Source organism: Bradysia coprophila (genome assembly GCF_014529535.1).
Source record: "Bradysia coprophila strain Holo2 chromosome IV unlocalized genomic scaffold, BU_Bcop_v1 contig_81, whole genome shotgun sequence".
In the NCBI taxonomy this organism is placed as follows: Eukaryota; Metazoa; Arthropoda; class Insecta; order Diptera; family Sciaridae; genus Bradysia; species Bradysia coprophila.
In genome coordinates this window covers 3,632,101-3,645,897 of record NW_023503375.1, presented here as the reverse complement: position 1 = coordinate 3,645,897, position 13,797 = coordinate 3,632,101, and the positions used below count along the sequence as shown (strand labels likewise).

At 34.5% G+C, this 13,797-nt stretch overlaps 2 protein-coding genes across 2 annotated transcripts in view; one reads left to right on the top strand and one right to left on the bottom strand.

Annotated features, from left to right (window-relative positions):
• Positions 1-11,781, bottom strand: part of LOC119072497 — a 126,125-nt gene extending 114,344 nt beyond the window's left edge. The window contains exon 1 of the mRNA XM_037177739.1: positions 11,118-11,781. The gene's annotated coding sequence lies outside the window, so the exon portion shown is untranslated. The remainder of the gene's footprint in view (positions 1-11,117) is intronic.
• Positions 7,237-8,826, top strand: LOC119072495. Its single transcript, XM_037177736.1, has 2 exons — positions 7,237-8,595; positions 8,663-8,826. Exons 1-2 carry the CDS (start codon positions 7,396-7,398, stop codon positions 8,750-8,752), a joined length of 1,290 nt encoding a protein of 429 aa, XP_037033631.1. The 5' UTR covers positions 7,237-7,395; the 3' UTR covers positions 8,753-8,826.
• Positions 11,782-13,797: the final 2,016 nt, after the last annotated feature.

Sequence of the window (13,797 nt, the reverse complement as noted above, 5' to 3'; positions counted from 1 at the left end):
AAATATTATTCGTACCACGGACTAAAAGTTTGTTTTGGCATATTCGATTCCAGAACAAGCCTTCGACTCGTACTGGAAGCCTCTCACACGCTAAAAAAAGACTTTTAGTCTGAGGTACGAAATGTACTATTTCGATGATCCACTCGATGAATGGATGTGGGAGTTTGATTCAAGGACTCGACGACAATTATTTGGTGCAAAAAACAGAGAGAAACCATTAGCAATATGTTAGAGAAAAGCTTCAGCATACAATGGATTCCTGGTCATATGGAAATCCAAAGGAAATACGATGGCAGACGACTATGCGAATAGAAGATGTCAGTTGGAAGTTACTTTTATTAGTTGAAGCACAATGGGCCCAAACGGGGGCCACCGTGCGTGTTTTACTCAGTAAAACGGCTGCATTTAATTAAAAAAAAAAACTTATTTATTTATTTAATCCACCTAGACACCTGGATGGAGGATTATCGAATGTCGGCAAGGACTAAAGGACCACTTCAAAGTTCAGAGTAAGATAAGAACAAAGCTATTGTTCGAAGGACTGAAGTTGAACGAGAACGAAATTAGAATTTTGACCAGACTTAGGACCTTCCACGGGCTCTGCGGAGCACATCATGTTGTCATGTGAAAAATTTCAAAGTGTGAGACAATCGTTTCCAGTGATGTATCTAACCAATTCGCTGACAGACTTGCTCAAAGAAGTGAACTAGGACTCAAAAGTATCGAAAGATAACTGCGTTTTATCGATCAGCGAAGTAACACTTTCAAAATTTAGTACAGATTAGAAGGATGTGAACTGGTTAAACACGGTCCAGCTGGACTACACCACAAATATCAGACAACAACAACAACTACAAGATGCAGAGTAGTCATCTGCTATCGACAATGACGACAAAACTGAACTATAAACATTGACCATTGTAATAAATTGCATATTACAAACAACGAAGTAAAAGATTTAATATCAAACAAACACTGCTATGTACTTTAAACAAACGAAATAACAGATTTAAAGATAAAACTTTGGCTACGTTTGTCATTTGCAAAAAGTTTAATTCAAAACTCACGTTAATCCAAAGTATTTTAAATCAATAGTTATGTAGACTTAAAGCCGTTTTAATAATATTTTCAACAAAGCACCAACCACTTTCATCACTCGGTCTTACATCGCCATTCATCCTCCGAACCCAATATATGCCTTAAGGGGGTTCATAATATCATAAATTGTTAAATTAATAGGAAGTATTGTAGACGATTTATATCGTACAAGTTTCTGCAACTTTAACGCTTGTCTTTCCTTTCTCATATTTATCTTTTATGAATGTACAGTTTCTATATGAAAAAGAAAATCGATTTTCTTAAAAACATCAGCAGCCAAAGTACAAGCAACAATCAGTCTTTAATTCTTCTCAAAGCTCCGACGCTTTCAAAGCATACACATAGTACTTGACACTAAGTCAAGTACTACACGATCTCGTGTGAAAGATTTTCTCTTTTCAACAATACAGTGTTGCTACTTATACATTGTAACATTTTCAAATATCTTTTCAAAAGGGGAAATAAGTTATTGAAAGGGAGCAGCAATATTTTTTTTGTTGCTGTTTTTCCGAACAGTTTAAAGTGCAAAATGCATACGTTGGATTGGTTGGCTAGAATGGTACATAATTTTGGTATTCAACAGATTTTGTATTACCGAAGCGAGAATTCAGTGAGCCAAACTTTTTTTCGATGCTTGACTGAAAATTGGTCGAGCCGAAGTATATCGCCATCATGAAATGAAAGTAGTGACCATCTGTTATCGACACCAAAGCCAACAATAAGCGATGACCTCCGGTAAATGTGGTTTTATATGGTAAAATTAATGGTTAAACAAGTGAAGTACAAGATTTTATATCAATCAATTGAACAAAAAATAGTAGATTTAATGATTACATATCGAAACACTTAATTACAAATGCAAGAACTTTCCAACTTATTCTTAGAATTCGAAAAAAATTCTGAAAATTATCACCGGCAACTTCTTTCACTTTTTAGAACAGATACACTTTGGTGGAAAGCGTTCGTAAAGCCAGGGCCTATTTTTGGAAAACTGATTTTCAAAATTTGCTGAAATTTTCGATTGTTTCCAAAATTTGCGACTAGCAAAGTCTACAAACTTTAGCAAAATTTTGGCAAGTTTTAGCAAATTTGGAAAATAATATTACTAAAAATTTGGGGGTCGATCGCAAAGTATGTCATCGGCATTGGAATTTTTGACTTTTTTGTACTTGGTCAAAGTAATTTCCCTTTTTAACCTGCTACAGACGGTAAGCATATGACCAGTACTATTATCGGGTCTGTTACTTCCATCGATCAAATTAATTTTAATCGGTTGATTTCAAATCTTGTACTTCAATTTTTTTAAACATGCATGTTACTATATAACGGGCATTTAACATAGAGCTTGTCATTATTTTTGTCGTCGTTATCGATAACAGATGACAGGTTAAACTGAATTAACTTTCATCAGTATTCAGGATCACCCAAGGCTGTAAACTTTGGGGAGGTCAAGTAGATACAGATACGCGGGTGACACCAAAGGCTCTATACCAGGCAAAAGTTGACCGATTTTTAAACGTCGTATTCATTCCTTACATCCGCCGCTTATACAATGACAACAAATGAATGAGGGTGATATGGATTTTTATTGTGTGCGAAATTTTTGAAAACGCAAATAATTTTTTTGGAAATTTTTTTAATTTTATTTTTTTAATGTATTTCAGGTTTTAGGTATTTATATATTTGATCTTTCATCGACGTTTTACTTATTTTGTTTAAAAAAAAAAATAATAATAAATAATTCCACAAAAATTATTTGCGTTTTCAAAAATTTCGCGCACAATAAAAATCCATATCACCCTTATTCATTTGTTGTCATTGTATAAGCGGCAGATGTAAGGAACGAATCCAACGTTTAAAAATCGGTCAACTTTTGCCTGGTATAGAGCCGTTGGTGACACACATAAAATTTGACATTTTCATAAAAGATGCATTTTCAAATTTGACAATTCTATAGGCTTGGGATCATCAACATTCAGATAAGTACTAAAGATCCGTACTAATGATTTTCGTATCCAGATGATGATCAGTCAATTATCCGTGGCTTAACATATTCTTCAAGACCAACACCAACACGAAAAACTAAATTTATATGAAAAATTCTGAATGCTGCGTCGAGTCAAGACCCATTATTTTAAATCTGTTCTTGTATCTGTTATGAAGTGCAGAACATAGCAACGCATTCCAAGAACAGGTCTCCACGACGCAGTAGTCCGAAATTCTCATATAATTAATTTTTTTGTGTGTTGGTATAGGCCACTGCGATACGGACGTTCCATACAAAATAGGAAGCCAAATGACAGTTAAAAATAATCTGTTCTTGTGCCTGTTATGGAGTGCGTTGAACGTAGTCATTGACTCTGTCAATCGATTGTGGAAGTTGTTATCGTCTCTACCGTAAAAATCAGCGATGGCACTGCCTTCGAGTCGGTCTTTTGAGATACGAAATTTAAAAATCAAAATCATTTATTAGGAAATTAAATTTTCGGTCACATTGTCCATTAAAATATTGTTCGATGAAGTGACAGAAGTGACCGACTTGACAACAGCGTCAATCATTGATAGTCCTGTGAAATAGTGCCCAAATCCACAATCTATACTTTTTTTGAAAGTATTCGTTGAAAGTATGTTTGACACAATCTATTACTTCATTTGATTTAACATTCATCTCGGTATGAAAGGGGGACACTACACAAATCTTGTCGCTTACGTTTGTCATCGTCGTCGATAACAGGTGAATAGCATAAAATGTACATCACGTCATTATATACATCCTGGGAGAAAAAAAACTTTAAAGGGAAAATATACCATCAAATAAACAAAACTTAGGTTGTTAACTTTCCGACTTTTCACATTGTATTTTGTAGATGTAACAGAAAATGCTGGTGGCTACGATAGGTGCTCACTCAATTACTAATTTAACATTAACATTGAATTATTAATATTCCAAGCAATTAGTATAATTGATGACTAAAATTGTATCATCACCGCAGTAATTTTAATAAATTTTATTACAAATAGTCGAGAAGCGTAGGTGTAGAGATCAATCAACGAATTGGCTTTAAATACATAGTGTATTCAGACCAACCATTTCAATTACGGTCTTTAGGAAAAAGAAGGCACCCTGTAGCCTGAACAATGAAATCTTGTCTTCGAAAGCCAATTTGTCATTTATTAATTTGTTTTCGAAGTTCTCAACCTTAAATTAAATTAATTATAGTACTCAGGGTATGTGTACACAATATATACAACTAGCTATTGTATAGATGAGTTCAGCACATAAAAGATTATTTAACTTTTCATTGTCTTTTGGGACTTAATGCCTAACAAGTTGAGTATAATAAACTTCGACGTTTTCTACCAGATATATACCCCATATTACTACACTTCACAGAATTTATACACAAATAAACCCATGATATTCTCGGTACTTGCTTTCATTTCTTTTACAACACTCACCCATTTATGGAACACCATCATACCAACTTTTAATTCGTTGGGAGGCACACCATTTGATTTAGTAATCGCCATTGGAAAACTTTCATTAGGATGTGAAGTAATAAATTTTATATGCCAGACAGAAGCTAGACTGAATTAAAGATTTAAGCAAGTTAATTGTGGTAAAAATCTTACTTTCTTATTAATTGGGGAGATTTTTTTTTTGTTTTGTTTCGGTTGCTATAATTTATCGATGTTACAGTCTATTCGCTACCGTTCACTGTTTTCGGTCGTTGTGTGTTGATCGCTCAAATCTAATTGGTTTTATTAGAAAAGCAATTTATATTTTGAGCTCCTATTTGTGTTCGGTTCACAAATTAAAGCGTTTCGCATCGTTACAACGGACAATTGAAGAGAGCTCGTTTCGTTTGTGACGAACCGTTGATAAAGAATCGAAAAATGAAACTGTTACACGACACACATCGATTCGAAAATTAATTAAAAATATTTTTCACATCCTTTTCTGCTGTCTCGAACTTAAATCCGAGCTCCATGGCATCCATTTATATATATAAGCTACCAATGGTAGCCTACCATGCACTTTCTTTTGTGTTTCTCGAAAGTTGTGCGCAAAACGCTTCTTCAAACATGAGATTTATAAATGGGAGAAGGTGAGATTACAAAAGAATTTGTCGGAATATAATACACCTGATATAATTTCTGCTTCCAGTGACATCGGTACGCACACTCTGGTGTGTCATGTAATTTCCTTACACCACTTAACAATAGATTACATTACACAAAATGATGGAAATGATGCTTCGAGTGGAAATTTTCACACAATAAATGCAATTTCCATCGAGAAGTTCCAAAAACGAAATGTAAATTTTATTTTCCTGGTACTCCAGAGGGAACGTTATTTTTTTTTGTATGGTATAAGGTGAAGTGGATTCGGTGTGACTATGTTTTGTATTCGAAATTCGGTGACACTAAAATGTGGATTTTTGTAAGCACTTTTATCTACCTGAGAATGTTCTATTCATTTGATTACACTTCAAAAACTAATAGCGTAGTGGTGGCTAAAACACCACCCCTCACACGGGGAGAAAGTAAAGTCAGAATATCGTAAAAGTTCATCACGACACGATGAAATAAAATGGTTGGAAATTCGTTATTTCGAGTAAGATTTAACGAACACTTTAAAATAGGAAGGGATTTTTCACGAACAACATTTAGGAGATGCTGAGACCATTAATAACAGTTATAAAGTCGACTTAAAAACAAGGAGATTTTAATCCTTCTTTATATTACATGCACCATTCAAAGACAACTTAAAATCTTTGCCTTTTAAGTTGGCATGAAGTTATTTAACTCATAAGTGAAAATGTAACTAAAATGACAACTATTTCTGTAAACCTCTGTACAAAGTATGTGCAAACAGAGCTACAAATAGCCAATATCTAATTTCTGATGCATCATTAAAAGCATGAAGTATTTCGGTCCTTTCTAGTTCATTAACTTCCAACTTTTAGTGATCAAACTGGGACACGATGTGAGGTGAGGAGGTTACGTAGATCACTATTGTTCGACTGGGACTGTATCACATAAAAATGTCGGTAACTTCAACTCCTTTGTAATTCATAACATCAACTGAACCGAAACTGATTTAAAATTTTGTTTGTAAATTTCAGTAAAGTTTACGATAACGGTCTCATCAGTGACCTCCTCATATAAACCTTGGAAGAAACATCCATTTATAGGACTCAATTTTATTAGAAAGTGGAAAGTAGGGTGGGTCGATTTTTCCAACTTTAAAATCCACATCCAAATGCTTGTGTAGCTGGAAGAAACTAAACTTGTGTCATCATTACTTTTTCGTTTCTGCACACTTTTGAATATCCCACTTGCATTTGAAAACCTGATTTTTTATATGGAAAATCGATTTTTCATACGAACTTTGGTCATCACTGGGATACTCAAAAGTGTGCTGAAACAAAAAAGTGATGATGCCACAAGTTTAGTTTCTTCCAGCTACACAAACCGATGGATGTGGATTTTAAAGTTGGAAAAATCGACCCACCCTAGTAAAAAGGCTTTGCGCACTAATATTAACTGAAAGGAGCCTCAACCGTAAGGTCAAAGATATAGCGCTGCTACCATTACATTTAAGGCATTTTTTGCGTCACCGTTGATTTCTCTACATAATTTCATCAACTAAATCAGGGCAACAATTAATATTTAAGTCAAAAGAAGGCAAGTAGATCGAATCATTCGATGAATTACTATACTTCAATAAACGTATCAACCACCATGGATCAACCACCAATTACCGAATTACCAACAACTTATCAGCTTCGGTTAACGGTTAACCGGGTTAACCTGCTCAGGGCGTTCTCACTTCATTCTTCTGCATTACATTCCAAACACTCTCCTGTGAAACATATTCAAATATAGATTGTGGATATGAACACTACTTCACAGGACTGTCAATGATTGACGCTGTCGGCAGGTCGGACTTCTGTCACTTAACACGAACAATATTTTCAAATGGACAATGTGATCGAAATCCCTTCAAATGATTTTGATTTGTAAATTTCGTATCTAAAAAGACCGACTCGAAGGCAGTGCCATCGCTGAGTTTTGCGGTAGTGACGAGAGCAATTTTAACAATCTTTTGTCCAAATGATCACAGTAAATCAGGTAGTCCAGCAGTGTCTGTTAATTGTAATGTCATTTCAAGCGTAGCGTCCGTGGCGTGTATAGTTTTCTATTTAAATCGTCGAGTTCTCGTTAACAAACTTGTGAATAAACTTCGAAAGTATTATACTAAAAGTCTACGGTCAAACCGAAGCAAAAACAATGGAATTTATGGACATGAATGACGACTGCCAGGAGCATGTTTTTCGATTTCTCGATTTGACGTCAGTATGCACCATTTCTGACACATGTAGGCAACTAAGACGAATTGCAGAAAGAATTTTCAAAAGACACCGGTTCTACAAATGCCAAATAGGCAACGAAGTGAACGTGAAGGTGTCATCTAAAATAATACGGAAGATTGGACAATACCTGAGAAGCCTTCATTTGGAATTTTACCCCATCGATCCCGAAGTGTACGCGGCAAATGGCATTGGATGCAGATTTTTGTCATTGTTGAATGTTTCGCTTGGACAGCAATTTTGTGAACTTAAGCTGAGTGGTGGTGAGATATCGTCTTTTCCAATTTTGAGACTGGCACCAACTTTTTTGAAACTACAAAAACTGTCTATTTACTGTGAAGACAGTGACGACAATTCATTCGCAAACGATTACGCTGCATCGTTTATTGATTTACCACAATTATGTCCCAATTTACGAGTCCTAAGCATCGAAAATTGTGCCCTAATATTTGCACCGAATCCGAACAAGTCATTCCGACATTTGGAAGCTTTGGAGTTTCATTCATTTGGCAAATACTATCCAATCGCTTTACTTGAATGCTTTCTCAGACAGAATAAGCAATTGAGACGACTCTACGTTGACACCATCGTTTATGACGATAGCTCGACGTACATCGATTTGGCAATTGTGGCTAACAATTTGAGAGGTTTAGAAGAACTGCGAATAAGAACCAATGTATTCGATAACTGTGTGCAGGCAATAAGAGACTTTAGCGGAATGCATCATCTGACTACGCTGGCGTTTTCGGAGTATTTGGAAACAGTTTATGAACTGAATGATATTTTGGACGTTTTGAAAACGATGAAACAATTGAAGAAAATTTTGATTGGCTGGTGCTTTCCTGATGAAATTCCCAACCAACAAGCGATCATTAATATCGCCAACGAATTGAAACAACTCGAAACATTTCACGTCGATCTGCAATGTGACGAAAATACGATTATTGAATGCGTACGGTTCGGACGTAGTCTGAAACGATTTTGCGTCGCATTCAGATCAGATCGAGTCGTCACCACAACATTCATCGAGCATTTGGCCAAAATGCGTGAATCCGTCGGAATTTATCATCCGCTTTTATTGTACTTTACTGGTGTTAAATTGACTGGAGACGTTTCGAAGGTGCATTAGACAGGATTTCAAGTTTGCGACAAACATTCTCATTAACTAAGTATTTTATCAATTTCAGGTTATCAAAGCGCCAGACGTCGCACGACATCTGAAGTGGAAAGTCATGCGTAACGCTAGCTTCGACCTTTTCGAACGATTCTCAAAGTAATTATCGTTTAACTTGTCAAATTTTGATCGAATTCACCAACTTTGTCACTTTGAATTTAATAAAGAATTGAATTAATTGAATCATGGGGATACAAAAACCAGGTATTACTGACTACTCAAACTCTGGGTGGATTAGGTTCCCCGATCTGTCCACTGTTATTTGATCATTACCAATACTCTCTCTAGCAAACAAACTTCGTTTTAACGCTGTCAAAATACGATTTGTCAAAATACCACCTTATTCCTTTGTAGAATCATGCACTGTTGACCAATTATTTCTAATTTTTGCATGTAAATTGCAAGTCTTTACAATTTGGTTCAAAATTTTACATACTTTATCCGGAACTTATCGCTTAATGTCACTGATGTCTATAACAAATTATTAGCAGTTTATGGAAACTTTCCACCCGCACCCGTCTTTATTAATGTACTCAACATCCTTTTCTGAATAATAAGCCCTGACTTGTAATCTTAAATGAATAACATCCATTTCAAATGACCTTGCGGTACCCTTTGATTTATATGTTCGAAGTTATAATAATATCTTGTATAATGACTGGAGAAGTACGAGTCATTAATCAACCATTAACGTTTTTATTCGTATAACTTCATCATAAAATACAAAGCGGAAATGACAATTTTAAAAATTTCTAAAAAAATGTTTTGTGGTAAAACACATTTTGCAAGGAAAAGTTGCTGGTGTTTTAAATAGTTTATTAGGAGGAAATATCAATTACAAAAATATTCGCCATACACATTATACGGACCATATCAGGTCGTGAAATAGTACAGTGGCTAACTTTTAAAAAGAAGCCACTCCAAATTACATTCCACAACTTTTTTAGAGTTGTCAGAAAGTTCTAGCTGAAAGCCGCAGCGGCACCTTTTCAAATATAATACCAAATTTGCTTCCAGACAAGTTTCGTGTTGGTGTTTATTTTAGTAATTATTTACGTCTTCATTCTAGGCATCGCACATTTTCTACAGGGGATGGGAGGACGTACTAGTTTACCCTAAAAACTCCACAAGAGAAATCCTTGTTTTCATAAATGAATAGTGTGGTTTCTTGAAGTTTTATCCTACAAACTACAACAGCGCCGTGTAGGTTTGTTCCAAATATGTAACTGTAAATCCGAACTTTGACAACACGAACGACAACGACTTAATCCACAGAGATGAACATAACCTAAACGTCAACAAATTTCTTTGTAAAGTTTTTGTTACAATTCGCGTCAACCTGTAAGTTGAGGTTAAGTTGCCTTCTGTGAGTGGACTATATAATGAAGAGTGTGTGGATGTAAGTATCGTATAACGAAAACAATAGATATGGGATAAAGTATAATTTAAGACTTTTCGAGAATTTTTGGGAATTAATTTTCTTAAAATTCCTGAAATTTGGTTTCTTTTGAATGTACTGGATTTAGCTCAAAAACATAAAAAGCAACTAAAGAGGCCATAAAAACAACGGAGGCACTTCGATCTATTATTGTTTTAGAGAAACAGATAAAACGTGACGGATTCAGGAATTTTCGGAAATTTAGTTCCAATAAATAGGCCCAAGCATTTTACAGGGGACAAAAATTTAACTACAAAGTGGTTAAATGGTCAGTAGGGCATCTATATTTTTTTTAGAATATTAAGACGTATTTTAGGGGTCGGACCCATAAATATTTTTTTAGTTCTAAAAAATAGTCTTATTTTAACGCTCAGGACCATTTCACCCCCTTTACAGTTCAATTTTAGACTGCTCCTATAAAACGAACATACACCGATAAAAAAAAAATCGTCAACATACGTCCAGTATGTATGAAATGGTTGGCAGACAACTTCATTTCTGCCTTACTTCGGATATGTATATTCCAACGCCTGACATGTATATCGTACATGTTCGACGTATAGCTGGCTGGCAGACCCATTTGTGTGTAGTGAATTAGGACTTTATTTAAAATTCCTAACATTCTGGCTGGTTGTTAAAAGTTAGCCACTGTATCAATTGAATGTTACATTTTTCTAAAAGAAACACATTTTCCGAAACAAAAATAATCAATTTTTGTTAGGTCATACAATATGTGTGTGTATTATACATTTGTGCACATTTATACATGGCAATTATAATAAAAACATGAAAAACATTTTTTTTAGAAACCGCACAAAAACGGAAAGTTAATTATTGTTTAATCGATTTTCCCCAATTAATGTTCGGAATAGTATACGACGGTTAAGTATTTGCTGTGTAATTTCTATTTTCATTTTGGTTTTCGGTTATATATATTAGGTTATGTGATGATTTTTGGACGAATAATATCATATATATTTGATCAAAATGTTTACCCAAACTCTAAGCTAATATTAATAATATTTATTACCTTTACGTTTTCGGATAGCGAAATGTCAATCATCTATTTTGTATATTGTACTTGTTACTGGTTATAAAAGCCGTGTGCACACAACGTAACTCATTAGAATATAATTTATGTTTCGTGCTGGTTATCCTTCAACTGGTTTTCATTTCACATAATTATGTGCTTTATCCAAACATCCGATTCTTTTTTTTTCGATATATTTGATTTAGACATTTATTGTAGAGTTTAGCGATAACATCGAAACGAAAATTCGGTACGAGCACACGTTAAAACATTATCTTAATTTTCCACATTAAACAATTAACCTCACTTTTTTTTGCGTGAGCTCTACAACCGAAATGCACCATTTATGTTAGAATAAAAAGAACCATTCAACAGAGAAAAGCTCATCTTCAAACTCTTCTTTTTTCACGTTTTTCTTGTACAAGGGGAAATATTTTCCGCTGGAAAAACACTTTTCCAAGTGCACCCGCCAAGTAAATTTTACACAAAATTCAAATTTTCGTTAGATTTATTTCAATTTTTGCCGTTTTTCACACCTTTTCCATTTAGTGTTGGTCGAATTAGTGTTCATTTTGCGCACTGTTTGGAGATTTCCACCAAAAATTTATTTTGTAAGCGAAAAACGGAACGAAAATTTATCCTCTCAAAAGGTTATGAAACAACTCCGTCTAGCGTAAGACTGAATCACTATGTGTATTCAAGGGTGTATTTTCATTGAGGTTTGATGGTGAGCGTACAGTATTATACGTTTGGTATTAAATAACGTAAGGGTTGAGATGAGTGACAATTTTCTTTTTCGTTTTTTTCTTCTTCATTCAAGTGTTTGTCAATTCTCTTCTTTTTTTGAATAACAATCGAACCACAATCCATTTCGATAAAAATGGTAGCATTCAAAAATGCACCTCAACATAACATCATCCATATCCATACACCTAATACATACCCCAATAACACACACGCTATACTGACTGGCCAACCCTAATAGAATTTCCACGAAAATGTCGCACACATACAAGCGAATATTCACCGAACGTACGATAGAAACTGTTTAGAGACGAATGGGGTTGTAGTTTGGAAAAGTATAGGCGCGTGCCCTACAATGTTAATATACGGATCGATTTTACGCGACTCATTCGTCTGTATGTGCATTTTATGTAAAGTTTAATGAAATATCAGCCATTTATACACTTTGATGTGTGTTGAATTTCTCCACCAAAATAAAGTCCTCTCTCTTGTTGCTGGTTAAGGTTTGCGTTGTCGATGTATGTTTTAACACATTATGTATAGCGAACCGACATGTCGCAGTTAGGAGTGACATCTGCTTGAGATAGAGTGAAGAATGTACCGTTGCTGGAAAAATGTTTGGAAAACTGTGGGTAGGTCGGATAACATTTTCTTTTAACGTTTTTTCTAGGGTTATAGGGCTGCTCAATTTGACATGTGTTTGTGAAATAGGATTTCTTATCGAAATAAATATTTGAACTATAAAAAACCTGGAAATTTATATTTGCAATTATTGAAATTAGGGTGAAAATTACTATATGTCATTCAGAACAAATAGTCTAGTGGCCATAGAACAACTCGTGTCCATGAAAGGTGCAGAGAATATGTTGATTGATTCTGGTCCCACTTAGTACCCAGATTATGGAAAGTTCGAGTGCCAAGCTGAACTCCCGGCGGTTTTCGAGTAATCGGGTAGTTTTTGGCCCAAATTCTGTTTTTCTTCAGTTTTCGGTGTTTTTGGACATGAAGTTCGACAGATAGAAAAACAAATTCTTCGGCAATATTATAGGATATTAAATTGTACATCTTAACTCAGTAGACCAACATTCTGTAGAAATTACAGGGTGGGCCAAAAAATCGGTCAAAAGTGAAAATTTGTAAAAAAAAAGTGCAATTTAATACGCTTCTTCGAAATTTCTTGATGAACTTTTTGTATCATAGAGATCATAATCGTTGCGAGTTTGCTCATCGTGAAATTCTGTACAAATTAAGTGTTTTTCCACTTATGAATACAGGATGTCCCATATTTTTCTTGAAACAATTCTCATAATTATCGAAAAAATAATAATTTCAGGCCTCTTACTCTTACACCTCCTTATTTCCTTATTTTTCCTTATTTTTATAAAAGCCTCCTTATTCCTTCTTATTTTATTAAAAAATCCTTATTTTCCTTATTTTTCGCAAATTTCATCGACGGAAATCAAAATTAAGAAAAAAAAAAATTCGCCGCGGAAAGCAACTTTAATTTTGTCATTTTGTATAAGGAAAATTTAGTTCAACAAGTCAAAAAGTTATGTCTCCACTATTTTGTACAAGGAAAATGGAAAAATGGAAGTTGCTTTCCGCGGCCTAATTCTTTCATTTATGACATCAGTGGGTCATACTCGAACTATAGGATCAAGAAAAATTCCGATCGTGACTTGTCCCCTAAAGTAAAGTTTAGCCAACTGTGTTCTTTGACCTGTTACAGACCGCAAGCATATGACCAGTATTATTATTTTATTTATTTATTTATTTATTTCGTCAATGGCATCCGCCCCCTGACTACTTGCATTTTTAATTTTACAATAAAAGAACAGAAAAAGATTATACATGTCAAGTTGAATGAAAAAAATAGAACAAAAACACAAATAAAAACATTCACCAACGTCACATAGGAGTGAGTCACGTTTCGTTT